The following is a 27,642-nucleotide window of genomic DNA, read 5'->3' as shown; positions in this document are numbered from 1 at the left end:
AATTAGACTGTGACGTTTAATTCACAGCACCCTAAGGAGCTCAGGCATGCCATAAATACAGCTACTAGTTTGTCCTCACAGTGGTTGTGTGGCCTGCTGGGACAAAGGACTGGCTGTTACAAAGCCAGGCTTATGGAGCCTGTCAGGTTAGTACCTGGAAATGAAAACAACCACAGATTCGCCAAAATAAATGTAAAGAGCAGAGCAAAATCAAAACTTCATTTCCTTTTCACATCTCTTTGTGGACCTCTTTGTGGTAGTCAGTCATTTCAAGGAGTTGGGCAAGGAGAGAGCTCTCCTGGGGGTGCTAAGCCATGGCAAAAAATCTACTTCTACTGGAAATAAAACTTCTGAAGTTGTAAATATCAGATTTATGCTTCATGTTCAAAAAAGAACTTTTTTAAGCATCTGGGGTATTTACATTGGGGCTGCTGCTACCATGCAAGCCTGAGAGCAAGCCATGCAGCTTATGGGACGGACTACAGATAACAGTGACCAAGCTGGCAGCCTAGACAGCTTGCTGGTTTCTCCCGGATGAAGTGGAATAGTTGTAATTAGCTGAGGTTTCAAATGATTTTGTGTGTGACTGCTGAGAATGATCACCATCTTCTTTGTTTTATGAAAAAGGCAATGATTCTTTCCACGGCTTTCTCATTTCTGATAAAAAATGCTAACACCTCTATAAAGCCAATGGCATAAAGCATTCTGCAATTGCCACTGCCAGTGTTTCCACATGGTATGCAGTAATTTATATACATCTGGGGATTGAGGCTCTTTCTGAACTAATCTATAATGATTCCTTAGTGAGTGAGTGTCACTGAGACAGAAGCATGTTCATAGAATGTAACAACTGTTTACACTATACTACATGCAAAGCCTAAAACATTTACTATTTTAATGTGTACCCAAAAAGCATACACATCTATACCATGCAGCATCATTGAGAGTATATATATGAGTATATATATATATATATATATATATGAGACGTAAGTTGTGTTTAGACCTGAGGTGATAGTTTCATGACTGGAGAACAAGGCAATGCCATCTATCACATGCTTAGTAGCATTCTTTAATATATATATATATATATATTCTTTAATATATATATATATAATATATTCTTTAATATATATATTTAATATATATACATATATATAGTATACATATATTATATTGTTACACATAATTGATCGTTTAGTAACAGAGACAAAAACTAATAAATAAAAGAACTCTGGACACATTTACTTAGATTCCTTAGTTAATAACTGATACTCGTAAGGGCTTGTTGAAACCTACACAGCAAGGCATCACTACAGAGTCAGAAATGAGTCCCAATCACCAGATACCTACACATTTTCACACATCATATAGCAGCAACTGACAGTCACAATAGCAGAATATTTTATCCCATAAGTTTTACAGTGGTCTTCGGGGCGTGTGAGGGGAGAGAGAAGTGAAAGGTAGCTGTGAGAGTCACTGAACACTAAGGCACTGGTGCAAGCACAAACGCAGGGAGCAAAGAAGGCTAGCATAAGCTCAGGGTGTGGCTTGGCAGCTGGGGATTGGTCACATTTGAGTAAGTCCATATGTTGGGAGGGCCACAGGGCCACCAGATCCAAGAATGTGATTTCTTCTGTCTGAGTGGCTTTCACACTGAATTGGAACGCACATGGCAATGGGATGTAACTGTGCTTATTTCCAGTTCTCTTGGAAGATTTACCCATCACAGACTGCCTTCTGGCTTTATTTGAATATTAGTGGTACTTACTCAATAGAAAAATGGGTACTGGAATGAAGTGTGTGTTTTAATTTTTGTCACCTGTTGATCATTTACTGATTTTTGGGCAACTGTCTGATGTAAAAATAAGCCTTCAAATCTATCTCATACCATTCTTGAAACAGATTGTATAGATTTGTGGATGAGAAATATTAAAGAATGCTACTAAGCACGTGATAGATGGCATTGCCTTGTTCTCCAGTCATGAAACTATCACCTCAGGTCTAAACACAACTTATGTCTCATAAACCTGTGGACTAGCCACTTCAGACATATGTTTATATATATATATATATATATATCTTTAAATATTTATTTTTCTACATATTTCAAAATGTTCAACATAAAATGTTTCACTATGACTTTTTTTTCTTTTTAAGATTTTTAAAGATGTTTGAAATTATGTGTATACGTGGGGTGGGGTACCTGCACACAAGTGCATGTGCTTTTAGAAACCAGAAGAGGGGGTTGGATCTCTGTTATTTGTGTTATTTGTGGTTGTGAACCTCCTGGTGTTTTTTGTGACTCCAAGATCAGGTCCTCTACTAGAGAAGTATGTATTCTTAACCTCTGAGCCATCTCTGTAGCTCTACCTTTTTTCTCTAACTGGCTCCCTTCCTCTTCCCAAAAGTACTTACATTGTTTTCTTGTTGTTTATGTCATGTATGTATGTGTACATGCAAGCATGCATATATATATATATATATGTACAAATATAAGTGCATGTTTTCATCTGTCTATCTTCTCTTTATTATTCTATCATCTATCAATTTATCATCTATCAAGCTATCCTCTGTCTCTATATCTATCATCTATCTGTCTTTCATCCATTAATATATTATCTATCTATGATTGATCTACCTATCTGTTATATCTATCTATCTATCTATCTATCTATCTATCTATCTATCTATCTATATCTGTCTATCATCTATCTATGTAATCTATCTGTCTAGAGGCTCCACATGAAAGAAAACGTATGATATTGAGTCTTTGTGCTCTTCTGTCTTGCTTTAGCCCCATCTCCTCTTTCCTTTAGATGTTTTCTTACATCCCATAGTTTTTTCTATTTTTAAACTTAGATCCTTTATGGGAGAGAAAATACTAATTAATAGTGGTTTGAATGAGAATGCTTCTCATAGGATGTTGTAGTAGGTTTTTCCTCCATCCTTTAGCTCTCAAAATAATAACTCATGAGACTCATTAAATATTATACAAATATCTAGGCAATGTAGCTAGGCTCTTTTCTGACTAGCACATCACTTAAAATAGCCCATTTTACTAATTTACATTCTGCCACATGGCTGGTTACCAGAGCTCAGGCACCATGAGTTCATCTTCCTCACATCTTGCTAGCTGAATCCCTCATGCCTATATATATATATATGCCAGCATCCTTTCTGCCTGATGGATGTTCTATGTCCTACTTTTTTTTGCCTTAACTATAGGGAGTAGGTTTTTAATTGACAGGTGCTGCATCCATACAATACACAAGAGAGTTCTTCTACAATGGCTCATGTATTTGAACTCTTGATCCTTTCACTCAGTGGTACTATTTATGGAGATTTAGAAGTTGTGACACTACTGGAGAAAGTATGACTCTGGATATTGCCTTTGAGAGTTTAAAGACAGGAATTTCTAGCTCATGTTCTTACTTTGTGCTTAGTTTCATGATGTGAGTTCTCAGCTTGCTGTTCCATCCTCTATTCCTGCTGTCATGCCTGCTGCCTTCCTGTGAAAATGATGGATTTTATCACTTTTTATCCATGAACTCAAATGAACTCTTCCTTCTATAACTTCCCTTGATCATGGTGTTTTTTTCACAGCAACAGAAAAGTTACTAATTCAACATGTAGTTGACCTTCTGCATTTGGCTTATTTCCCTTAACATGATAATCTTCATTGTGATACTATTTAAGAGAACTCAGATCTCTTCTTAATCATTTAAATAGCCATCTAGTGGAGCTAATAATTTGTTTACATACCTGACTCATTTAAACCAATTAATGGTATTTGAATGTAATCCAGAAATACATAGGTAGTTTTTAGTATGCACCATGTTTAGCATAACAGAAGAGGATGGCCTAAATGGGTTTACAAGTCTTTCAGGATTGATAGTTGACTAGAAGGACTCACAATACTATGAGAAACTGTTAATCCTTCAAATACGTTTTCCTAAGTTGATGGTATGTTGATTAAAATTATTAAAGAGAAAAGATAGAGTCCTTGCTTGCTTTCTATTGCTGCGACAAACACCATGACCACAATCAACTCATGGGGGAAAGGGCTTATTTTTCTTATACATCCCAGTCACAGTCTACCAATGAGGGAGTCAGGTCAGGATCTCAAACAGGAACAAAGGGCAAAACTATAGAAGAGTGCTGCATACTAGCTTGCTTCTAGTCTCATATTCTGTCACCCTTCTTACACAACTAAGAGCCATTAACCCAGGGTGGCTTTGCTCACTGTGGGCTGTGCCCTTTCATATCAATTAACAACCAAGAAAAACTCCCCACAGATGTGCACACAGGCCAGCATGATAGAGGAGTTTTATTAATTGAGGTCTCTTTTCATAGTTTGTGTCAAGTTGACAAACACTAACCCATACACATATACCTGATAAAGTCTAGTAGATACTATGGACAATTTGATACACATAGAATTCTATACACACTTGCAACATTCCCCCTGAAGTCACATTTGACAAACTGTACAAAATGCCAATCAGAGAGACTCATCCTTAGTTTGCTATTTCTTGTTTTCGTTTAGGATCTCTCTACTGGGAATGGAGCATCTGCCTGACGGATCTGGTTCATATCTCTCTAGCCCCTCAGAGGTCATAATGCGATAACACGGCTAAAGACAACCATGTTCCCATTGTTAATGTAGACTGCACAACACAGATTAATGTTCTCAGATAAATTAAAGAAAAAAAAATCACACCAGACAGGACATTTCAAGGACTCAGTCAAAACCTGCCTTCTTTTTCAGTGCATTTGGTTTGAATCCCTTAGACCTGATGAGTCTAGCCTGTTAAGAAACAACATGTAACTTGATTAATTTACCCCCAGATGTAAATTTCTACACTTTAGCCCTGGACACACTTGCCATGATTCAAAGGACCACACAGCTTCAACAATGTTTGTAGAGAGTGGGTCAGCCTCTAATCCAGTTGTATTTGCCTCAGCGGTAGTTGGTTCAGAGGAGGCCTAGTTCATTTGTAATGTAACCATAGAACAAGGCTTCTGGGTTGTCAAGGAAGCTTGCTGTTGCAGTCTCTCATGTGTGTTGTGCCACAGAAAAGACAGAAGCTCTGTACAAGAACTGAGAGTTTGAGACACCACCACTGTAGCTCTGAAACCATAGTGAGGGGGTTTGGTGCAGAAATGTGAGGACCTGAGTTTGTCACTGGCCGTCCCATGAAGTCGGGGCATGCCGGTGTGTGCTTTAATCCCAGTGCTAGTAAGATAAAGAAAGCCTATGGTTGGGGTGGGCTGGCCAGCAAGCCTAACAGAGTCAGAAAACCCCAGATCCTGGTAAGAGACTGCCGCAAGAGACAGCGTGTACAAATCCTACCAAAAACGAACCAAGAGTGGCCTCTACTATTAAAATGCATCCTCAATCATGTGTACCCCTACACAATTCAAATTCCTATATAGGCATGCTCTCCCTACCCACAAGAGAATATACACATTGAACTTCAAAGATATTGCAGGTAAGCAGTAAAAATAGCACAGTAGGTTTTATTTGGGTAACATCAAAATATTCTAAGTAAATTGAATTAAAGTATAGGAATTAATTTACCTAGTTATTAGCGTTTTTAATGTGCACAGTAAAATTTTCCAAATGGCATATATAACTTTTTTTTGTTCGACAGAGCTGCACTAAAGCATTTATTACCTTCATTTCACCTCATGGGGCCCGCTAATAACTTCTTCAGCTTATCTTTCTTGTGTGAATATCTAGTCTTTTGAAGCTAAATTATAAATGTGACTTTGTTTCCCAGTCAGCAACTACACTAGTTCCTTACACATAGCAGTGCCCTGATAAGTATTCATTGCCACATAAAGGAATAACTGGACTCCCCAGGAATGTTGGTGCAGGTTGTTGTAGTGAAATTTCTGGGGAAACTGTGGGCTTCTTTTGGAAAGCATGTTCTGGTTTTTGTGTCTACCTGGAATCTCTCCTTCTGCAAAGAGGCCACCCTGGGACTCATTAGACATTTCTCCAAGTAGGGAGACTTCTTTTAATACTGTGGTATGTCTCTTGAGTTCTCATAACTTGCTTCTGAATTCTGCAAAGGTGGTATATTACATTTGAATGTGATTTTTCAGGTAACAGGAGAAAGTAAAGAAGCTGAGCATAAAGTTTGTGGATGGGGCTGAAGGAGAGCACCATAGCCTAAGCAAATGAATTAAAAAAAAAAACTGAGCTCTGACAATGTTTATGAGTGTGGTAGAAATGAGAGTTGGGTTGCTTACGTGAACTAAAAAGCCTTCAAACTGTTTTTTGCAATCCCTGTCATTACTAAGAGCTGACTGGTTCTCTTAGCACTTCTCAGACATAAGATTACTGTGGCTTACACAGCCTGTTTGGCTACTCCTGGCATGGGAGTAGGATAGGAGAGGGGTATCAAGAGAAGATAGTACCCATTACATAGAAAGTGTTCATTTTACTGATTTTAGTCATATTAACAGCATTTGTAATTCATGAGTCATAAATCTAAAGGAAATTACTTTTTAATGTCTCCTGGCACAACATTAAGATTTTTTGCAATTAGATTTTATAGCTCACAGTCATATGTTATGGGTCACAATGCAAAATGAAGACCCTTCTGTAGGACAGACCCACAAATTTAAGACAGAGCAGACTGGGCACTAGCTTCCTGGGGGAGGGGTGGTGAGTTCAGGCTAATTCTAGCCTATAATTTCATGACCTTGCTTGGCATATAAATTCCCACAACTTCTTATGAGAGTTGCCAGCAATAAAAGCCAGTGATGACCACCTCGTTCTTATCTAAAGGAAACTGCTCTGAGGGATTTAGTACAATAGAAAATTGCCAAGGTCTTGACAACTGTAAGAGAACAAAAAGGCAAGCCCCATTGATAAGGTGTTCCTCGACGCATCCTCCCGAGGACTTTCCATTATTACTTCTCACCAGATGTGTCTGAGGGAACCATGCATAACTCAGGAATACCTGAGCCAGTAGTTACCTGAAACTTTTCTGTTGACATTTATTTCTATGATAGTTCAAGTATTTGCCATACAGGTAGAGAAATGACAAAAATGAATGGCATTTCAGAGTGAGAGTGTCAAGAGTGGCTTCCGAAGAGAATGGTCCCCCTCAGTTGGTTATATGATGAATGGTAGGTTCCTGATGAAATATTTTTGTTTTGACTTGCTACTAGATAACAGACACGTGAAATATGGAGATGGAAATATTTTACAGTGTTTTAGAAAAATGTCTAAAGAACCTGGGGCTGAGGTCCTTGTGAATGTAATTTTAGGAGCGATTCTTGTCATGGAGCTCTGACTGCTGCTCCAAGGAGTCTTGATTTTTGCATATGACCTTGGATGGTGTCTGGAACGGGGACCATCAGGGAAAGAGGGCGAACATTTAGCAAGCAGAAAGCAGTAGAGCAAGCGAGTACAGACCTGCTAGTTCTGGGTTTAAAACATTTCGCTCCCTTGATTTTTGATCATAGTCTTAGCTTAGATTATATTGATAGGGCAGGTGGTGTAATGCTCTGAAGCTGCCAATAAAGTTCACAGAAAAGAGAGGTTTGCCAACTTGGAAGAGTATTAACTATCTTTGAGGTAAGTTTGTCTTTTTATCCCTTAAGAAAAAGCGAGTAAAAGAAAGACTGCAGAGTGTTCTGTGTACTCCAGCCTGCACTCAGTTTCTGCTGTGCTGACAATAGCCATGAGCCAGCTCTCCCGTTTTCAGGACGATGTCTAATTCTCCCGCCCGCAAAGACACATGCACACCAGGCCCTAATGGATGACTGCCTAGGTTTTTAGCTCTTCAACTCAACCTATTCAATCCTGCCTTCTTATCATAGAACCTTCTGCATCTCAGTAAAGCAGATATGTATTTGGTTGGCATTTTAGTCCTTAATACTTAGCCAAACACTTAGATCCTAAAACATAGACAGTGGAAATGGTAAATGGGGTGTGCACTTTTGTGTGTGTGTGGTGTGTTTGTGTGTACTTACCTTCCCGTAGGAGTATTGGCATTACAGATCTGTGCCCTGATGTTTAGGACTTTTCATGTGGATTCTGAGCATCTGGAGCATCTGAAGAACTGAGATTGTCAGACTTGAATGAGCTTTCCAGCTCTGAAAGTGCCACCACCCTAGATCCTAACTGACATATTAATCATTATTAATAGTGACAGTAGCAAAAGCAGAGCATGCATTTAGGCTGAAGAAGTTGACTTGGTGAAAGCAACTTTCTTGGTTGCATTTCACTGTACACTAGTCTGCAGTTGAAAGCCAAGTGGGTATTGATTTTGCTTAACAATGTATCAATTGGAATACATTTACTTTCAAAATGAAGAGGTTGCTGTTTCCCTTTTGTTTTGCTTCTCTGGAAATGTGCTGCTGAATTTTTATGTCTGTGGAAGCTTCATAATACAGCTCCATGACTAGCTTAGTTTATATGTCATTGGATTTTGATCTCAGCATGACTCCCCTCACCTTGCTTCAATTTTCTTACCTTTGATGAAGCAGTGAGAGAAATATGGAGATTTAAAGTGGTGAGCTCTTTGCAACAGAACCTAAAGCCAACCGTCCTGCTAAGATTATGGATTAGCTAATTTGGAGCTAGTGTTGGTGCTACGTATTCTCCATTCATAGCTTCAGTGGCAAAGGGATACAGTAGCTTCAGGAGACAAGAAACAGTAGGTTTTGCTTTGTGCTTCAACTCCTTCATCTGATGCAAGTTGCTTTCTGTCTGTGGCTTGGAAAATATTTTCCTATCATTTCCAGTCCTCGCTAAGCATATATCGTGAGTCTGATTCAGTCTGAATTTCAAATCCTTATAGATGTTTTGAAGTATTTTCTCTGTTCCTCAGTAGATTGAAGAGGGAAAGAATGAGGGATAAAATTGGAGCCACTGCATGCCAGTCCTTATCCACCCTTATCCATTTTGACAAATCAAGCCAAGTTGGGCTGTTGGGAGTTGGTGCAGAAGCATACCCAGTCTAGATTCACTGTCATGTTTGGATCAAGAGCTGCTCCACAGTAACAGAATCCCTTTGTGGCCATATTTTCAGATTTCCAAATTTTCCCATTCGTGGCATTATTACTCTGAGTATCTCTAGAATGTGTTTTGTTTGTTTGAGATAACAGTTCTCCCACTTATCTCTCCCATGTAAGGAAGGATCACAGACTTGCATTGTCTAAGTCAGCATGTAGTTTAAAATTCCCAATTATTTTTGATCAAGCTTATTAACCTTCACTCATGTTGATTAAAATAGTTTTCTTGAAAGTACAAGCCACATTAATTGAAAAGCAGAATTTGTGTACTTTTGATTAAATATTGACAAAATAACATGTGTGAGGCTTATGTTGTCGTAATAACTTGCAGATCAACACACCTGGTTTTGTGGTAGAAAATCATTATCAGATGACATGTGTCAATAATTATGCTTGTGAAAAGGTTGGGTTTTCCAGGGTGCTCAAGCATCAAAAATGATACATGCAGTGTTCAGTTGGAATCTGCAAGGTTTGTGTCGCTGCACGCCCCAGCAATGGTCTTGATAGCTGTTGTATTCCAGTTCCCCTCCAGCATGTGTATCTTCCATCAACCTCAGAGGAGGAAGGAGGAAAGTCAGCTCTGCGCAGCAGTGAGCATAATAGTATTGATGAGCCCTGAATCCGCTCAATGCAAAGAGTGCTCTGGGCTGTCTCTTTGTTGACTTTCTTCTTTAACTTTTTGACCAACTGTAAGCTCATTTTCTACCAAATGTCCAGGCTCCACAGTCTCCTCTCTTCACCCACATCATCTAGTCTGTTTCAGTTCATTTTATGAATTTTGAAAGGCAATATTGATAATGATTTCCTGCTCTTATTGATATCTGTTATCATGAAGGTAAACTGCATATTTTATGATGCTAGAATCTCTGGGCCATTCTTATATTTATTAGATAAATCCAATTCCCTGTGTTTCATGTAAGCTCATGCATGTATGTATCTGCATGTGTATATTTGTATTTGGATGTGTATATATGTATTTGTGTGTACATATATATGGGTATGTTTCTATGTGTGCTTGTATGTACACACATGTGTCTGATTTGCAATACTATATACATTTCTTTAACATAATTTAAGGTATGTTCTCAGTTGATTGCTGGGATTCCTCTCTTATAATGCTACTGACCCCTCCTTACCACCTAGAATATCACAATAATTACAACCTCAAACTGAGATGGGAGTCTTTATCTTTTTGTATGAAACAACTTCTACAAATGCTTACATTATATTTTCATTATGGACTTGGTCATAATGCACATAAACCTAATTTTGTTGCTTCTCTGGCATGCCATATGTTGGAAATCATTATGCAATTAGTTTATATGCTTTTAATAGCAAATTAGTGCAACTAATAAGCTTTAAAACATGTTTTAAAGGAGAACACTAGACAGAGTGGTATAAAGTGACTTGGTTATACTGGAGACATTAAAGGGAAAAGGGCTGACTTAGGAAAGGTAGCAAATAAATTTAAAGAGATGGGATTTGGGAAAAATCAGAGCCCTGGTCTCCAGCAGAGGAAAGTGCCTTGTGACTCTGGCCTGCAGGGAACATTGAAAGGTTATGGTGCAGAAATCCTCACAATGACCTTGATAGATTCAGTAAGAAATAAGGATGTATGTTATGCAAACATGAAGCAGACTAACATTGGTGAGGAATACAACAATCAAAATTAAGAAATTGTACAGTTTGGCTGGTGTTGAGTGAGTGTTGCCCTAAATGTACAGTTTGGGTTTTTCAGTGTGTGGGGTGGGGGATACATTTGAATTGCAGTTAATGAAATTGTACCACACTGACTGCTATACTTGTTTTCCTTTACTTACTCAGCTTCTTTATACTTCAGAAACACCATTGTTTTGCTGTTGTTTTGTTCTTCCTCAGACCGGAAACCTAAACCTGAAGGGCTTGTCCACGTTCCACCTGTCAGCTCTCGTGGGGGACTTTCTTATGGTTTCCTGATCTTTTAGTAAATCAAGTCATGCCCCTAAACATTGACTCCTTAATTTAACCTGTAAATGTTTTGTTTTGTTTCGCTTTTCTCGCTTGGTCTCACCTCTGATCTCTAGTCTGACTAATGAGATCCTCCCAGCACCTCTCACATATCTGTTTTCATGGCTGCTAAGTAAATTCTATGGTAGTCAGTGCTTTTAATATCCAGTATTCTTACTGTCTACATTTTCTTTCTCAGTGGCTTATTCCTATTTCCAGGGTCTTTGATCAATAAGTTAACTGCTCACTTGAAAACTTGTAAAAGTTTTCTTGTGACACCTGTTATGAACCCCAGATGTCATAGACTGTCCATGAATTTCCCTACTGTTTATGTGTAATTATACATCTTGATTTTCAGTCAGCAACTGTTTCTTTCTTCTTCCTTCTTTCTTAATGCATTGACTCTTGAATGAACTCACTCATCTCTAGTCTTTGAATTTATACCTTCCTCAATGGCCAACACATTCAAGGCACCATTTCAACATTATAGACACCAGAGCTTTGGTTTTCATTTCCCATCATTGGAAATACTGTTAGAGTACACAGAGAGAAACTGTGGTCTCCCATGTTGAAGTAGGGGGCCTAGATAAGGTAGGGCTAGAGGTAAACTTCAGTCTTCATGTTAGAATAAAGATGGTTAAATGATAGGCTGGAGAGGGGATTTAGAGCAGCGAGGAGCACTGGTTTCTCTTCCAAAGTACCTGAGTTCAATTCCCAGTACCCACATGGAGGCTCACACCTCTCTATAACTCCAGTTCCAGGGAATCTGACATTGTCATACAGACAAACATGCAGGCAAAACACTAGTAAACATAAAATAAAAAGAAATGAAATTAAATCATTAAAATAAAAGAACAACAAAAAAGGGTGGTCTCTGTATTGGCTAACAGATTATTAAATGAGGTAGGGATAGAGGAACACTGTGGTCTCCTTGTCTGCTCTTCTAGGACACGTGCCCTATGATTCTGGGGGACTCTTCCCCTCCATTGTCCCACCGACCTCTCCTTTCTATAGCTGTAGAATTCCTATAGGCCTGTAGACACTTATACATTATATTTATGTTTATAGAGACATTAACACTATTGCCCTAACTGCACTATAAGTTTTTAGAGGGATCATTTACCAATAACATTTTATAGCACTGGTCTTATATTTGCATAGTTATAAATGAGTAGTTGTTTCCATTAATTTATGGTAAACATGAAAAATGTGTGTAAAATGCCAAAAAGAAATGGGGGAGCATATACATTAAAGTTTCAAAAGCAAGTCTTTCTATGAGCTTAGACCAAAATTACATTCAATCAGTATCAATTCTCCAGCAGCTGATATTGAAGATGTTTTGTTACCCACCCATAAAGCTATACCTCCACTGCATGTGTTATGTGACAAGCATTTTCCACAGTGGGTCTGTTTTTATCTTCAGTCTTTATTGAAAAAGATTATCATCTTTCTTCAAACCAATAACAGCATTGGTTGGACAGTTAGCATATGCCTATTTAATCAGTATTACATTATTCAAAAACTAACTCAATGAAAAAGAACATCCGATTATATGGTTGGTTGCCAAGGAAGAGAAGGTATCCGGAAACTGGCAAACAACACGCTGCATGTTTCTTCAGTGCCAGGAATGGGCCATGGTTCAGAAATAGTGTTACATCTCTCTGCAGATGGTGTTGTTTCAGCATAATCAGACTCAGGGCTGGGGGCCTTCTAGTATGAGTTAACAGTGATGCGGGGGAGGAAGCCTGTGACTTTACAGTGGCTGTTTCCTGGTTTCCCTTAGCTTAAATTTCTTTCAGAATGACAAATAGGATAAACACCAGAAGTGGTGGAAGAGAGGGAACAGGATGGGAGCCTGCTAGAGAGGGTCCGCTGAAAGGCTCCACCCAATTGGGGATTGAAGCAGATGCTGAGTGAGACTCACAGCCAAAGTTGGACAGAGCTCAGGGAGTTGTAGGGAAGAAATGGGTGTAGGATATGGATAGAAGGACATGGAAAGGACAGGAGCCCCACAAGGAAACCAATAATGCTAAAAATCCTGAGCCCAGGGGATAATGCAGAGACTGATGCACCAACCAAGGATCATGCACAGAGAGGACCTAGAGTCTCTGCTCAGATGGAGCCAATTGTCAGCTCAGTCTCTATGTGGTTCTCGAGTAAGGGGAGCAGAGGCTGCTTCTGTCATGAACTTGGTTGCCTGCTCTCTTGCTAGGCCACAGAGGAAGAGGATCCAGGCAGTTCTGATGGGACTTGATAAGTTATGGGTAGATGGCAGGGGAGGAGAACTCCCCCTTTCAGTGTACTAAGGGAAGGGGATAGGGAATAAGAGGGAGGGAGGGTGGAACTGGAAGGATTTCAGGGAGGGAGTTTCAATCAGGATACATTGTAAAATAATAATAATAAACACAGAAAATAATGAAAAAATAAAATAAAAAGAAATAATGCAAATGAGTTCTAGGAGAAGCTACAGATTTCTCAGCTATAAAGGACCAAATTTGTTTAATTGAGTCTAATTGCAGGGCCAATGTAGAAATCTGAATGGCCCAGAATGGAAGCACTGGTTTGAAAGAGGCAGAGGTGTGCATGCTTTGTCCCTGGTTCCAAGCCCAGTGGGTTAGTGAGTGTTTGTGCCTCAACCCCAAGTCTTACAGAAAGCTATCCTTCCCATTCCCTATTCCTCTGATGGGTCCTGTGGATGCTCATCCTTCAGTCAAAGGACAACATGGCTTGTACATAACAAGCAATGACATCTGCGTTGCTGTTCACTGGGTGGCCACCCTCTGTGTTTTTCAGGTTAATGTATGGATTCTATGATGTCCTGACAAAAAGCCTCTAATGGCACCTAATGATTACACCACGGGACCCCCAACTCCTCACTGCTCTGCTCTCTCTGTCATCCTTGAAGCAGATAATTTATTACTTTTTATCTCTTTTTTTTCATGTTTAGAAATTGGCCCCTGGTTATGCGAGTTCAGAGCAGAGAATGCTGTGGATTTCTCGAGGTTAACATTTGACCCCGGACAGAAAGAACTTGTTGTCGGAACAAGGTAAGAGATGCTGTATTTTGCCTCCACAAACATTTTTCTAACTTCGTTGTCATCTGTGCTTGACACCTGGGTTTCCTGGATGAAATCAAAGTGTCCCAAATAACGCGGTTTCCTCTAAGAAAGTAGTGCTGTGCTCTTGTTGTGTGTTAGATCCTCAGACAGGGGGCAGAGGTGCTTCTCACTGCCAGCCTGGATCAGCCCCTCCCTGCTGCAGCAATTCTTCAGTTCTGACTTTATGGACTTGTTCAGCCCAGAATCCCAGAGGAGTGTTCTGTCAGGGTTCGGTTCTTACTTTAGTAGAGATAACGTTACTTTAGAGGTGAGGAAAGTGAGGCAGTAAGTAAATGAGCTTGTTGTGCAGAGGCGTGTACACTCTGAAAGATAGACTCCAGTTTCCAGCCCAGTCAGTTTGACCCAAGAAAACATATTGTTGACTTATCTGTATGTTCTTCCATGGAGGTCTAGAGACCTTCCATGTGCTTCCAAACACCCTCCATTACCTTTTTTTGTGACTTTGAATACACCATTTCCAGGAAGCTGAGAATTCAAGAAAGATACCATGTCTCCTCAGGGCAACAGATTCACGTGTGGAGACTACACCTGTCTGTGCTGGACACAGGAGCCTAACCCCCAGAGTTAGAGTTGTCCCCCTCAGGCTGACTGATGTCTCCTCTGAAAACGTGTTTAATTCCTACATCCAGGAGCACGCCACATGTAAATATGAATTCTTCTGGAACCCAGCGAAGGCAGTGGGAGCAGTGCTGGGTTGTTTCTTTTCCATATCAGATGCATTTCTGAATTATGTGACATGTATTTTGTAGATCAGAGATTTGTAAATTTCTTACACAAATCTGAGTGAAGCTCAATTTAAATTGTTTTCTGTGTCTTCTAGTTAAACCTAGAATGTCTGCTAGCATCATCTGCTTTCAGATCCTGTTCCAGAGTTTGGGAAGGAAATGATGGGTTACTAACTTTATATACCACAGCTCTCCTGGAGGTTCTGAGGAGCCCTAATGTGTGCCTCCATGTGTAGGGAGTGTGGTCCGTAGCTGAAACTGTCAGTGAGTGAAGAGAACAGTGCCACTTTGGATGGTTGTGAGGGGAATGTGGGTGTGAGCTAGACTCTAGGTGTCTTTTTCCTCACTAGCTACTGTTGATAGGACAAAGAAGTTTCCGATGCTGATCTCCTCACATTCCATCACTCAGAGAGTGGGCTGTACATTGCAAGAGTTTTAAACTGGCCTCCCATTCTCTACATTTTTCTTCTCCTTTTGTAACCAAAGCTATCATCATATCTTTATATAATGGCTGCCCTTGGGAGAGCCATTGGATACGAGCTGGCACTCTGCTTTGACTGCCAACACTCTGCCTTGATATCTCATGTGTATCTCTCATAATTTCCCACATGATCTTGGCTTGTGGAATTATTTAGGTTTCCTGTAGCTGTGTAGTGTACTTTCTTGTCTCAGTGATCTGTTTTGATTTTTTTCCTGTAATACTAGCTAATCTTCCATCAACCCATGCCAAACTTTTCTTCTTGGGAATAAATATCCTTCACCTTGAGAAGGACCCACCTCAATCCTGGTCTTCTACCATCACATTGCCCATGTTGCATGATTCCATTAGTACCCAGGGGTCTACTGTTCTGACTGCACCTTTGAGAGTATTGTATTATTTCATCACAAGTATCACCCTCTTCCCAGCTAAAAAATGGGTAAAATCTTTTGTCTGTTTCCCTACAATATGGCATAGTTTCTTCCCCTTTGTATGGGCCTAAAGATATCAGACTATGTAATAAGCCTAATACTAAGATTGGATTTGTTTCTTCATATATCTTTGAGAAAATTTCAGAAAGCAGGTTTAGAATGACCCCAGGTTTTCTGCAGATAGTTACATCTGGAACTAGCATGAGAAGGTGACAAGGCTGTGACTCACAGCTAGGCTTTGACTGTGACCCAAAGGGAAGAGGACCCAGCCAGTGTTGGCTCTCCATCCCTCGTTCATCCTTCAAACCTTTAAGAAGGCTTTGCATTCGCTGGGCTCGAGAGACTCCCCATCTCTCAAGGACTGAAAAATCTGACATTTGATCAGGACTCTAGTTTCTATTAAGGGATATGACAAGACACAGAATAAACTGAAGAGTGTGGCAGGCTGTCTCCTGTGCCTGCTCTGGGTGCAGTAGTAGCTAGAGATGGTTCTCAATAGAAAATCACCCTTGTGCCTCTCTGTCTGAGCAGCTCTGTGGGTCTCCATAGCATTGCTTTCCAAGCTGAGGTCTCTGGGAGAGAATGGACAAGTGCCAGAGTGGGCGGTATAGCATGGTGTCCAGAATGAACACAGACAAAATGTTGTATGCTCATTGACGCCTGAATTTCAGATAATCAAAACATGCTTTTGGGAGGCTGGAGACCCTGGAGACACAGTCTGCATTTTATTTCCTAGGACAATGTCTAATACATTTGTGGTATTGAATAAACGAGGAAGAAAGGGATGGGCCAGGCTTCCCAAGCTCCTAGACCCAGAGCCTGCATCTGAGCCTATTTTTTTATCTTTAAAGTTGATATAGTAATTTTCACTCCTTCCAGCTGTTGTGCAGATTAATGAAATAGTCCATGACAAAGTGTTGCTCTGTTAACAAGCTCCCAGAAAGCCTGCAGCATGAGGAAGCATGCGCTTTCCACATGAATCCACGCTCGTGCACATGAGCTTTTCAGGCAGATAACCTAGAAGGAAGAGGGCAGGAATTTCATTAGGAAATTTGGTGGGATTAGGCTCAGAACCTTTGAGAGGGAGTCTGATAACTTATGAAACTTTAAAGATAGCCCAGGCTTAGTTTGGGAAGCCATGACCCAGCAAGACAAGTTTGGATAACATGTGTGTTTTTCAGAAACCAGTAATGGTGTTATATACCGGCTGTGAAAAAAGCGAATGGGATCCCTTTATATTGTTCATTGTTTAGCACTAGATACCGTCAGAACATATCTGGACTAGTTGCTCTTTGTACCGGCAATGGTTTATATCCCAGGACTGGAGTCAGTTAAAAATCCTTAGCACTCTTTGATAAGGGGAGCCCATTGTGCTGCAGAATAAAATACCTCTTTAGGCAGTCTGTGCTTATGTAGCACCAGAAGGGATTTGAATCAGAATCCATGCAATTTCTAGAAGGATTCATCCACCTATCATTTCCAAGGTGTATGTTGACATTCAAATAAAATTAAATGCATTGGCGTTCAAATCCTGGTTTTCTCCTGCTTCTTTAAAATTTAATAATGTTTGTCTTTGCAGCCATTATACTTGGCCAACTTCCTTTTAAGGAAACGTGGGAAGTGCAGTAAGATGTTAGGAAATCAACACTTGCAGAGACAGCCACAATTCACCTTTCAGTTATTTGCTTGTGGTGTTTGACTTGCATGTGTTTCTATTCTTAGGATAATACGTTTCAGGTTGCAATATGCTTCTCGTCACAAAACCTACCAAAATCAATTTCATAGAATGAAAGAAGAAAGGAAAGTCAAAGCAAAAGAATATGCGATAGCTTATGGTTTTTGTGTGGATAATTGCGAAAGGAATGGCAGTAATAATACTTCACAAGCTACAAGGCTCAGTTTTGCTGTAGATAAAATTGTGGCAACAGATGTAAGAAAGGGTGATAACATTTTTATTTTGCAAATGAGTTCTTCTTGTGCCTCAGATTCGATCTAAGGGGTGGCAAGTGATGATGGAGACTCACAGGGATCTGTGCCACGTGTTGAACTTGACTGATGATTGCATATGACAGCTGACTTGAAGCACACAGCATGCTGTGCGGTGCCAGTCCTTTGCAAGTTAGCTACATTTAATAATGCAAAATGCTGAGCCCTTGTCATGAAAGAATGCATCCTCAAAGCTCCTGGAGCACCTTTGCCATAGAACAATAGGGAAGACATTGACTTTTTTGGCTATATGGTAAACTGTTCTTCAAGGTGATTTTCTAAATAAAAGCACTGTTCAATGTGTATCTTATTTTAAAGACGTTTTTCCCTAAATTCTATTTGTTTTCTATGCTTTTCATATTGAATTACTTGTTTTCCATGTTTAACTTCTGACTTTAAGTTTTAAGTTTAATGATGACATACCCATTATTGTGCACATTTGTAACCTGTGGTGTTTTAGTCAGAATGGACCCTGTTAGTGTCCACAGGCCAAACTTCATCCACAGTCCAGATGCCTCAACCCTCTCTATGTGTAGGGTGGTGAGGCTGAGGCCCAGACACTGGTGCATCCGATAATGTTTCACGATAGGTAACACATTGAGCGATTCATTTCTCTGGGAACACTTGGTTTCAATTTTATGAGAAATCTATCATAAAACTAGAATATGATGAGTACACCAAGAACGCAGAGGCTGGGTATGTGGAAGTCACCTTATATGTACACTTTCTTTCTTTTTTTTTTTTCAATGCAGTTTATTCAGGAACCTTGAACAATCATCTGACCCTGGGGAAAGCCAGCCCACAGCTTAAATAGCCTCTGGGTAGCCAACCCAGGCGTGCCACGTGGGCAATGCAGATAGGTCCACATACATGGAAGCAAGCCAGATCCTCAGCCTTAGCCAAATGTGGAATTGTTCGTGACAGAGAGCACTCACAATCGGGAAGGTGGAAGGCAGAAACCAACTCCATCTTTAAGGCACAGCATTCCGCAGCTCTCTACAGTTCCCCCTTTTTGTTTTAGATGCATCAGGCAAGAGTAGAGGTCTGATCTCTGATATTAGAAATAAATTGGGACTTTGTACTGATGTTCATTTAGGTGTCATCCACCCAAAGAGCATCAGACCCGACCGATACCTTTTTCTCAGAGGCGGGACCTGGGGCATCAACCCGCATGCAATCAGACTTGCTCTTCTCTGGGGCCAAAGCGGCTGACCCTGAGGGCAGTGCTTAGCCTCGCATCCTGAGCGTAACATTTTAGCTTTTTATGGTAGCCAACCATGCTTGGGGAGACTGTCCTGCTTCAATGGCTGTAAAGGCCTGAATGGTCATGGCTGCATTACGCTGTTGTGAGACTCTAATCTTGCATATATACCACAGGCAAACCGAGGAGACCAACACCAAAAGGCCTGCTAACGCTCCCATGGCCGCCCATTCCTTCAGATGATTCATGGCTGCAGCAATCCATGATGATAATCCTGTGGCTAGTCCTGCGTCCACTCTGGTAGAATTTACTGTGACAATGGCCACTCTCAGCTGCTCCATCGTAGTATCGAATTCTCCAGTCCAATTACCTAAAATATAGCTCGACAATTGTTTAGACAGATTTGCAGCACAGGAAAAATTCTCATGTTATATGCTAGTGACTCAGAGTCCAGCATATTTTCATTGACAGCCAAGTTGAGCGATTTGCCATAGGGTATCAATTTGCTCCTGCACGAGGTCAATCCTCTGATTGAACACCATCAAGCTTCCTTTTAGTTGAGCATTAATTCCTTTATGTACAACTAAGGCATGAGCTACATTGGCTAAATGATTATTCAGGGTCTGAGCAGTCTGCCCAGTATGACTCATGGCTAATGCCCCGGTGGTAGCTCCAACAGCCGCCAATGAGATGGTAGTAACAATGGTGGCTGTAGTTCCAAGATCCCTTTTCTGTCTGAAGAGAGTCATAGCATGAGGGGCATCAACGGGCACAGGCACCCAGCGAGGCATGCGAGTAACCAGGGCATACCTAAATTTACTAGCATTCCAGCATTGGGCAAAAAAGCAAGTATCATCACCACAATTACTTGGCTCTATCTGGCTAATAATGAATAAAAATGGGGGGTATAAACAAACAGGTGTGGGCTTATAGGAAATATTATGAGAAGCCTTAACCCCCCTGTTGGAACATCCTGCATCAGTTCTATAACTAGCAGTGGTGGTGTCCGAGGTCTGAGTAGGTTCAGGAGACCATTGCCCCCAGGGGCAAGACGTGCTCCATGCCAATTGACTAACTCCATGTTTTCCTCCACTTTTGAAAGTCATTTAAGGTTCTTAAATTATTTTTGCCTTTTTTTAAAAATTTTCATCAATTACATTTTATTCATTCTACATCCCCCCATAAGCCCCTCCCTCCTCCCCTCTCAGTCCCACCCTCCCTCCTCCCTCTGCTTGCATGCCACTCCCCAAGTCCACTAATAGGGGAGGTTCTCCTCTCCTTTCTGATCTTAGTCTGTCAGTTCACATCAAAAGTGGCTGCATTGTCCTCTACTATGGACTGGTAAGGCTGCTCCACCCCGGAGGGAGGTGATCAAAGAGCAGGCCAATCAGATTATGTCAGAGGCAGTCCCTCTTCACATTACTATGTAACCCAATTGGACTCTGAACTGCCCTGGGCTACATCTGTGCAGGGGTTCTGGGTTATCTCCATGAATAGTCCTTGGTTGGAGTATGAGTCTCTGGGAAGTTCCCTGTGTTCAAATTTTCTTGTTCAGTTGCTCTCCTTGTGGAGACCCTGTCTTCTCCAGCTCTTACTATTTCCCAGTTCTTACCTAAAATTCCATTCACTCTGCCCAACAGTTGCCCATCAGGCTCAGCATCTGCTTTGATAGTCTGTAGGGCAGAGGCTTTCAGAGGCCCTCTGTGGTAGGTTCCTAGGTTGTTTCCTGTTTTCTTCTACTTCTGATGTCCATCCTCTTTGCCTTTCCGGATGGGGATTGGACATTTTAGTTAGGGTCCTCTCTCTTGCTTAGTTTCTTTAGATGCACAGGTTTTAGTGGGTTTGTCCTATGTTGTATGTCTATATGAGTGAGTATATACCATGTGTGTCTTTTTGCTCCTGGGACAACTCACTCAGGATGATCCTTTCCAGATCCCTCCATTTACCTGCAAATTTCATGATTTCCTTATTTTTCATTGCTGAGTAATATTCCATTGTGTAGATGTACCACAATTTCTGCATCCATTCTTCAGTTGAGGGGCATCTGGGTTGTTTCCAGCTTCTGGCTATTATAAATAAAGCTACTACAAACATGGTTGAGCAAATGACCTTTTTGTGTACTTGAGCCTCTTTTGGATATATGCCTAGGAGTGGTATGGCTGGATCTTGGGGAAGCGCTATTCCTAGTTGTCTCAGAAAGCACCAGATTGATTTCCAGAGTGGTTGTAGAAGTTTACATTCCCACCAGCAGTGGAGAAGGGTTCCCCTTTCTCCACAACCTCTCCAGCATGTGTTGTCACTTGAGTTTTTGATCTTGGCCATTCTCATGGGTGTAAGGTGAAATCTCAGGGTTGTTTTGAGTTGCATTTCCCTAATGGCTAGTGAGGTTGAGCATTTCTTTAAGTGCTTCTCTGCCATTCGGTATTCCTCTACAGAGAATTCTCTGTTTAGCTCTGTTCCCCATTTTTTAAGTGGATTACTTGGTTTGCTGCTTTTCAGCTTCTTTAGTTCTTTATATATACTGGATATGATTCCTCTGTCAGATAAAGGGTTGGTGAAGATTCTTTCCCAATCTGTAGGCAGTCGCTTTGTTTTGATGACGGTGTCCTTTGCTTTACAGAAGCTTTTCAGTTTCATGAGGTCCCATTTATTGACTGTTGCTCTTAGAGCCTGTGCTGTTGGTGTTCTGTTCAGGAAGTTTTCCCCTGTACCAATGAGTTCTAGGGTATTTCCCACTTTTTTCAAGCCGATTTAGTGTGTCTGGTTTTATGTTGAGGTCTTTGATCCACTTGGACTTCAGTTTTGTGCAGGGTGACAAGTATGGATCTATTTTCATTTTTCTACATGTAGACATCCAGTTAGACCAGCACCATTTGTTGAAGATGCTATCTTTTTTCCATTGTATGGTTTTGGCGTCTTTGTCAAAGATCAGGTGTCCATAAGTGTGTGGGTTTATTTCTGGGTCCTTTGTTCGGTTCCATTGATCCACCATTCTGTTTCTATGCCAGTACCATGCAGTTTTTAAAACTGTTGCTCTATAGTACAACTTAAGATCAGGGATGGAGATACCTCCAGAAGATCTTTTATTGTAGAGGATTGTTTTAGCAATTCTGGGTTTCTTGTTATTCCATATGAAGTTCAGAATTTTTCTTTCCAGGTCTGTAAAGAATTGTGTTGGTAATTTGATGGGCAATGCATTGAATCTGTAGATTGCTTTTGGTAAGATGGCTATTTTTACTATGTTAATCTTGCCAAGCCATGAGCATGGGAGATCTTTCCATCTTCTCATATCTTCTTCTAATTCTTTCTTCAGAGATTTGAAAATTTTTTTTAATACAAGTCTTTGACTTCCTTGGTTAGGGTTACTCCGAGGTACCTTATGTCATTTGTGGCTATTGTGAAGGGTGTTGTTTCCCTAATTTCTTTCTCAGCTCTTTTGTCTTTTGTATACAGGAGGGCTACTGATTTTTTTGAGTTAATTTTGTATCTGGCCACTTTGCTGAAGGTGTTTATCAGCTGTAGGAGTTCCCTGGTAGAGTTTTTGGGGTCACTCACGTATACTATCATATCATCTGCAAATAGTGATAATTTGACTTCTTCCTTTCCAATTTGTATCCCCTTGATCTCCTTCAACTGTCTTATTGCTCTAGCAAGGACTTCCAGCACTATGTTGAAGAGATATGGAGAGAGTGGGCAGCCTTGTCTTGTCCCTGATTTCAGTGGGATTGCTTTAAGTTTCTCTCCGTTCAGTTTGATGTTGGCTATAGGCTTGCTGTATATCGCCTTTACTATGTTTAGATATGTGCCTTGTATCCCTGATCTCTCCAATACTTTGAACATGAATGGATGTTGGATTTTGTCAAAGGCTTTTTCAGCATCTAGGGAGATTAACATGTGTTTTTTTTCTTTCAGTTTGTTAATATGGTGGATCACATTGATGGATTTCCATATATTGAACCACCCCTGCATACCTGGGATGAAGCCTACTTGGTCATAGTGGATAATATCTTTGATGTGTTCTTGGAATCGGTTTGCAAGTATTTTATTAAGTATTTTTGCATCAATGTTCATAAGGGAGATTGGCCTGAAATTCTCTTTCTTTGTTGAGTCTTTGTGAGGTTTAGGTACCAAGGTGACTGTGGCTTCATAGAATGAATTTGGTAATATTCCTTCTGTTTCTATTTTGTGGAATAGTTTGAAGAGAATTGGTGTTAGTTCTTCTTTGAAGGTCTGGTAGAATTCTGCACTGAAGCCATCTTGTCCTGGGCTTTTTTTGGATGGGAGACTTTTGATGACCGCTTCTATTTCTTTGGGGGATATAGGACTATTTAGTTGATTTACCTGGTCCTGATTCAGCTTTGGTAAGTCAAATCGATCAAGAAAATTGTCCATTTCATTTAGATTTTCAAATTTTGTGGCATATAGACTTTTGAAGTAAGTCCTAATGATTGTTTGGATTTCCTCAGTGTCTGTAGTTATGTCCCCCTTTTCATTTCTGATTTTGTTGACTTGGGTGGTGTCTCTCTGCCTTTTAGTTAGCTTGGCTAACGGTTTGTCAATCTTGTTGATTTTCTCAAAGAACCAGGTCTTGGTTTCATTGATTCTTTGAATTGTTTTATTTGTTTCCAATTGATTGATTTCAGCCCTGAATTTGATTATTTCCAGCCGTCTGCTCCTTCTTAGTGTGTCTGCTTCTTGTTTTTCTAGGGTTTTTAAGTGAGCCATTAGGGTGCTTGAATGAGCTGTCTCGAATTTCTTCTTGAAGGCACTTAGTGCTATGAACTTTCCTCGTAGCACTGCTTTCATTGTGTCCCACAGGTTCGGGTATGTTGTGTCTTCATTTTCATTGATTTCTAGAAAGACTTTAATTTCTTTCTTCATTTCTTCCCTGACCCAGCTGTCATTTAGTAACAAGTTGTTCAGTTTCCATGTGTGTGTAGGCTTTTTGTTATTTCTGTTATTGTTGAGGTCCAGCTTTATTCCATGGTGATCAGACAAGATACATGGGATTATTTCAATCTTCTTGTATCTCTTGAGGCTCGCTTTGTGACCCACTATATGGTCTATTTTGGAGAAAGTTCCATGAGGTGCTGAGAAGAAGGTAAATTCTTTTGTGTTTGGGTGTAAAGTTCTGTAAATGTCTGTTAGGTCCATTTGATTCATGACCTCTGTCAGAGACATTGTTTCTTTGTTTAATTTCTGTTTAGTTGACCTGTCCTTTGTTGAGAGTGGGGTGTTGAAGTCTCCCACTATTAATGTGTGGGGATCTATATGTGCTTTAAATTTTATCAATGTTTCTTTCACAAATGTGGGTGCCCTTGTATTTGGGGCATAGATGTTCAGGATTATGATGTCTTCCTGGTGGAATTTTCCCTTGATGAGTATGAAGTGTCCTTCCCCATCTCTTTTGATTAATTTTGGTTGAAAGTCTATTTTATCAGATATTGGAATGGCTACTCCTGCTTGCTTCTTGGGTCTGTTTGCTTGGAAAGTCGTCTTCCAACCCTTTACCCTCAGGTAATGTCTATATTTGTGTCTTAGGTGTGTTTCTTGTATGCAACAGATTGCTGGGTTTTGTTTACGTATCCATTCTGTTAATCTGTGTCTTTTTATTGGAGAGTTGAGTCCATTGATGTTGAGAGAGATTAATGACCAGTGGCTGTTAGATCTCTTGATTTTGATGTTGACTGTGGTCATCAGGTTGTGTGCTTGGTTGCTTTTTGTTTTACTGAAGTGAGGTTATTTATTTCCTGTGTTTTCTTGAATGTAGCTAGCTTTCTTGGGTTGTATTTTCCTTTCCAGTGTCTTCTGTAATGCTGGATTTGTTTGTAGGTATTGTTGAAATTTGTTTTTGTCATTGAATATCTTGTTTTCTCCATCTATGAGGACTGAGAGTTTTGTGGGGTATAGTAGCCTGGGCTGACATCTGTGTTCTCTTAGGGTCTGCATGATATCCGTCCAGGCCCTTCTGGCTTTCATAGTCTCTGTTGAAAAGTCAGGTGTGATTCTAATGGGTTTGCCATTATATGTTACTTGGCCTTTTTCCCTTGCAGCTTTTAGTATTTTTTCTTTGTTCTGTATACTTACTGTTTTGATTATTATGTGGCGGGAGGATTTCCTTTTCTGGTCAAATTTGTTGGGTGTTCTGTAGGCCTCATGTATTCTAATTGGCCTCTCCTTTAGCTTGGGGAAATTTTCTTCAATGATTTTGTTGAAAATATTTTCTGGGCCTTGGAGAAGAGAGTCTTCTTTTTCCTCTATACCTATTATTCTTAGGTTTTGTCTTTTCATATTGTCTTGCATTTCTTGGACGGTCTGTGTCAGGAATTTTTCGGATTTAACATTTTCTTTGACAGATACATCGATTTCTTCCATTGTATCTTCTACACCTGAGATTTTTTTCTTCCATCTCTTATAGTCTGTTGGTTATGCTTACCTCTGTAGTTCCTGTTTTCTTCCCTAGATTCTTCCTTTCCATTATATCTTCCATTTGTGTTTTCTTTAATTTTTCCAATTCTGTCTTCAGGTCTTGAGTTGTTTTGTTTACTTCCTTCACCTGTCTGATTGTACTTTCCTGTTTTTCTTTTAGTTCCTTCAACGCTGTTTCTATCATTTCATTTAGTGTTTTAAGCATTTCCTTTCTAAAGGCCATAAACTGTTTGGCTGTAGCTTCCTCTATTTCTTTACGGATGGCAATATTCTGTTTGAGTTTATCTTCCTCTATGTCTTTTCGAATCTTATTTGTTTCCTCTGTTATCATCTTCATGAGCATACTTGTTAGGTCATCTTCTTGGATTTCAGTTATGGTGGGGTGTCCAGGGCTACTTGCCCCTGGGTAACTGGGTTCTGGAGATGCCATATTGCTCTGTCTTTTGTTGCTTGAGCTTTTACGCTGGCCTTTACCCATTGTGTTATCTTAGGTGTTTGGGGTTATTTTCTGGTGGTTCCTGGGGATCCTGTGGTGGAGAGAATCCCCTTTGCAGAAAGCTGGTTTTTCCTGAAGGATGTCTTCTCAGCTTTTTGGGTATAGTCCCTGGATGGCTGGTGTTTTTTCAGGAGTTGCTCACCTCAGGGATATAGACCTGAGTGTTAACTGTGGTCTTTGTTAGTCAAGAGGGTTCTCCTCTCACCCAGGGAAGTCCTGAGGGCAGCTGCCCTGTTTCTGGGTTTCTTGTTGTAAATTTAATGATCAGCTGCTGTGACCCACTTGGACATCAGGCGCACCTCAACTGTTTGTGCCTGTGTCTGGAGCACACCTGAGTGCTGGCGCCTCAGCCCCACTAGACTGCTAGACATTTTCTAGGGAAGGATTGGGTGATTTAGGTCAGTACAGTTTCCTTCCTTCCCCGTGGATTCTCTGGAGACACGGACTCCCAGTGTCTTTTTTTGCCCTGGTGCACACTGCTCAGTGTCCGCCAGCTGGCTGGCCGCAGAAGCTGCCTGTGCCTGGAGCACAGCTGAGTGATGGCGGCTCAGTCTCTGCCAGCTGTCTGGTGCGCAGAAACTGCCTGTGTCTGCCTTTGTGGCTTTTGGGAGCCTGAGTGCCTCCCTAAGCTGGGTTATTTTCCGGGGACCTTTTCAGGTTGGGGGTGAGCTGAGTGCTCTGAGATCAGACCCGCCGTTTCTATGTCCGGCGGCGAATCAGGAGCGCAGGCAGGCAGGGCTCTGTGCTGGAACCTGGCTCTGGCTCCGGGCTGGCTCCTGGGGTGCCCATGGAACCTGCCCGAGTCTTTTGCAGGGGATGTCCACGTGACCCAGTCTAGGGTGCTTGTTTTACACACTCAGTCATTCCATGCAAAGAAGTCCCTGCATCACTATTCTCATTAGTAAACATTTTTCTAGATTGCTGATAGGTCCTTATACTCCTACATTGAAAAACAGTATAGATTACAAATCAGCATGGGTTTTTGTTTTTTCTTTTGTTTTTTAACAAAAATTTTTTTAATTCAGTTTAAAACCTGAGTGTTTCCAAGACAGGGCTTAGGCTTTTTGTTTTGTTTGTTTCGGGTTTTGTTTGTTTGTTTGTTTTTTGTTTGTTTGTTTGTTTGTTTTACCACAGTGAACTGATTGGTTGAGTAATTTCAGTGTATTTTTAACCATTTGTTTTCCCCATGCTCAAAAATGAAAACTAAAAGAGAAGGAAAGAGCCTGAGGGAATTTGCTTTATGTACTCAAAACTGTGAAAAATCTTAAGCACATCAAAACTGTGGGTTCACAGGAAACAGTCACTGATTTGTGTGCTGGCTATCACAGACCACCAACAATTTCCTTCTTTACTATGTGTGCCTGAGAGATGAGAAAGAGCATTTGTATAAGTTCTTCTTTGAAGCAAGAAAGCAATCTATACAGTTGTTGAATTGCATGTTCCTAGAGGACCCTGGCGGTTTCTAGTGGGGAGAGTGGGTTCTTTTTATGGTTGGTCTTAACTTGGTTCTGGCTTGTTCACCTCAGAAGCCAGGGCACTCAAGTTTTGCCTCCCTAATAACCTCTCAATGAATTATTTTAAGAGAGCACTTGCTCTTATAAGGCTATGCTAAATATGAAGGCAAGCTTCCATTTAATTAACATATGTCTTGCTCCTCACCAAATATACTTTGACTTCTAATCAAGGTGTGGGGGAAGGGCTATTTTTTAGATTCAGATGAAGTTTACTTTTCCAAAATTGCCTAATGCCATT

At 40.5% G+C, this 27,642-nt stretch overlaps 1 protein-coding gene across 6 annotated transcripts in view; it reads left to right on the top strand.

The window, feature by feature from the left end:
- Nucleotides 1-27,642, top strand: part of Sema5a (semaphorin 5A) — a 470,503-nt gene that overhangs the window by 198,572 nt on the left and 244,289 nt on the right. For all 6 annotated transcript variants that reach the window (XM_060380391.1, XM_060380386.1, XM_060380389.1 and 3 more), the window contains one exon: nucleotides 13,973-14,072. In XM_060380391.1, the coding sequence (XP_060236374.1) occupies nucleotides 13,973-14,072 (100 nt within the window). The remainder of the gene's footprint in view (nucleotides 1-13,972; nucleotides 14,073-27,642) is intronic.

Source organism: Meriones unguiculatus, chromosome 3 (genome assembly GCF_030254825.1).
Source record: "Meriones unguiculatus strain TT.TT164.6M chromosome 3, Bangor_MerUng_6.1, whole genome shotgun sequence".
Classification (NCBI taxonomy): domain Eukaryota; kingdom Metazoa; phylum Chordata; class Mammalia; order Rodentia; family Muridae; genus Meriones; species Meriones unguiculatus.
Note: the sequence above shows the minus strand (reverse complement) of the source record. Positions and strands in the feature narration are given on the sequence as shown.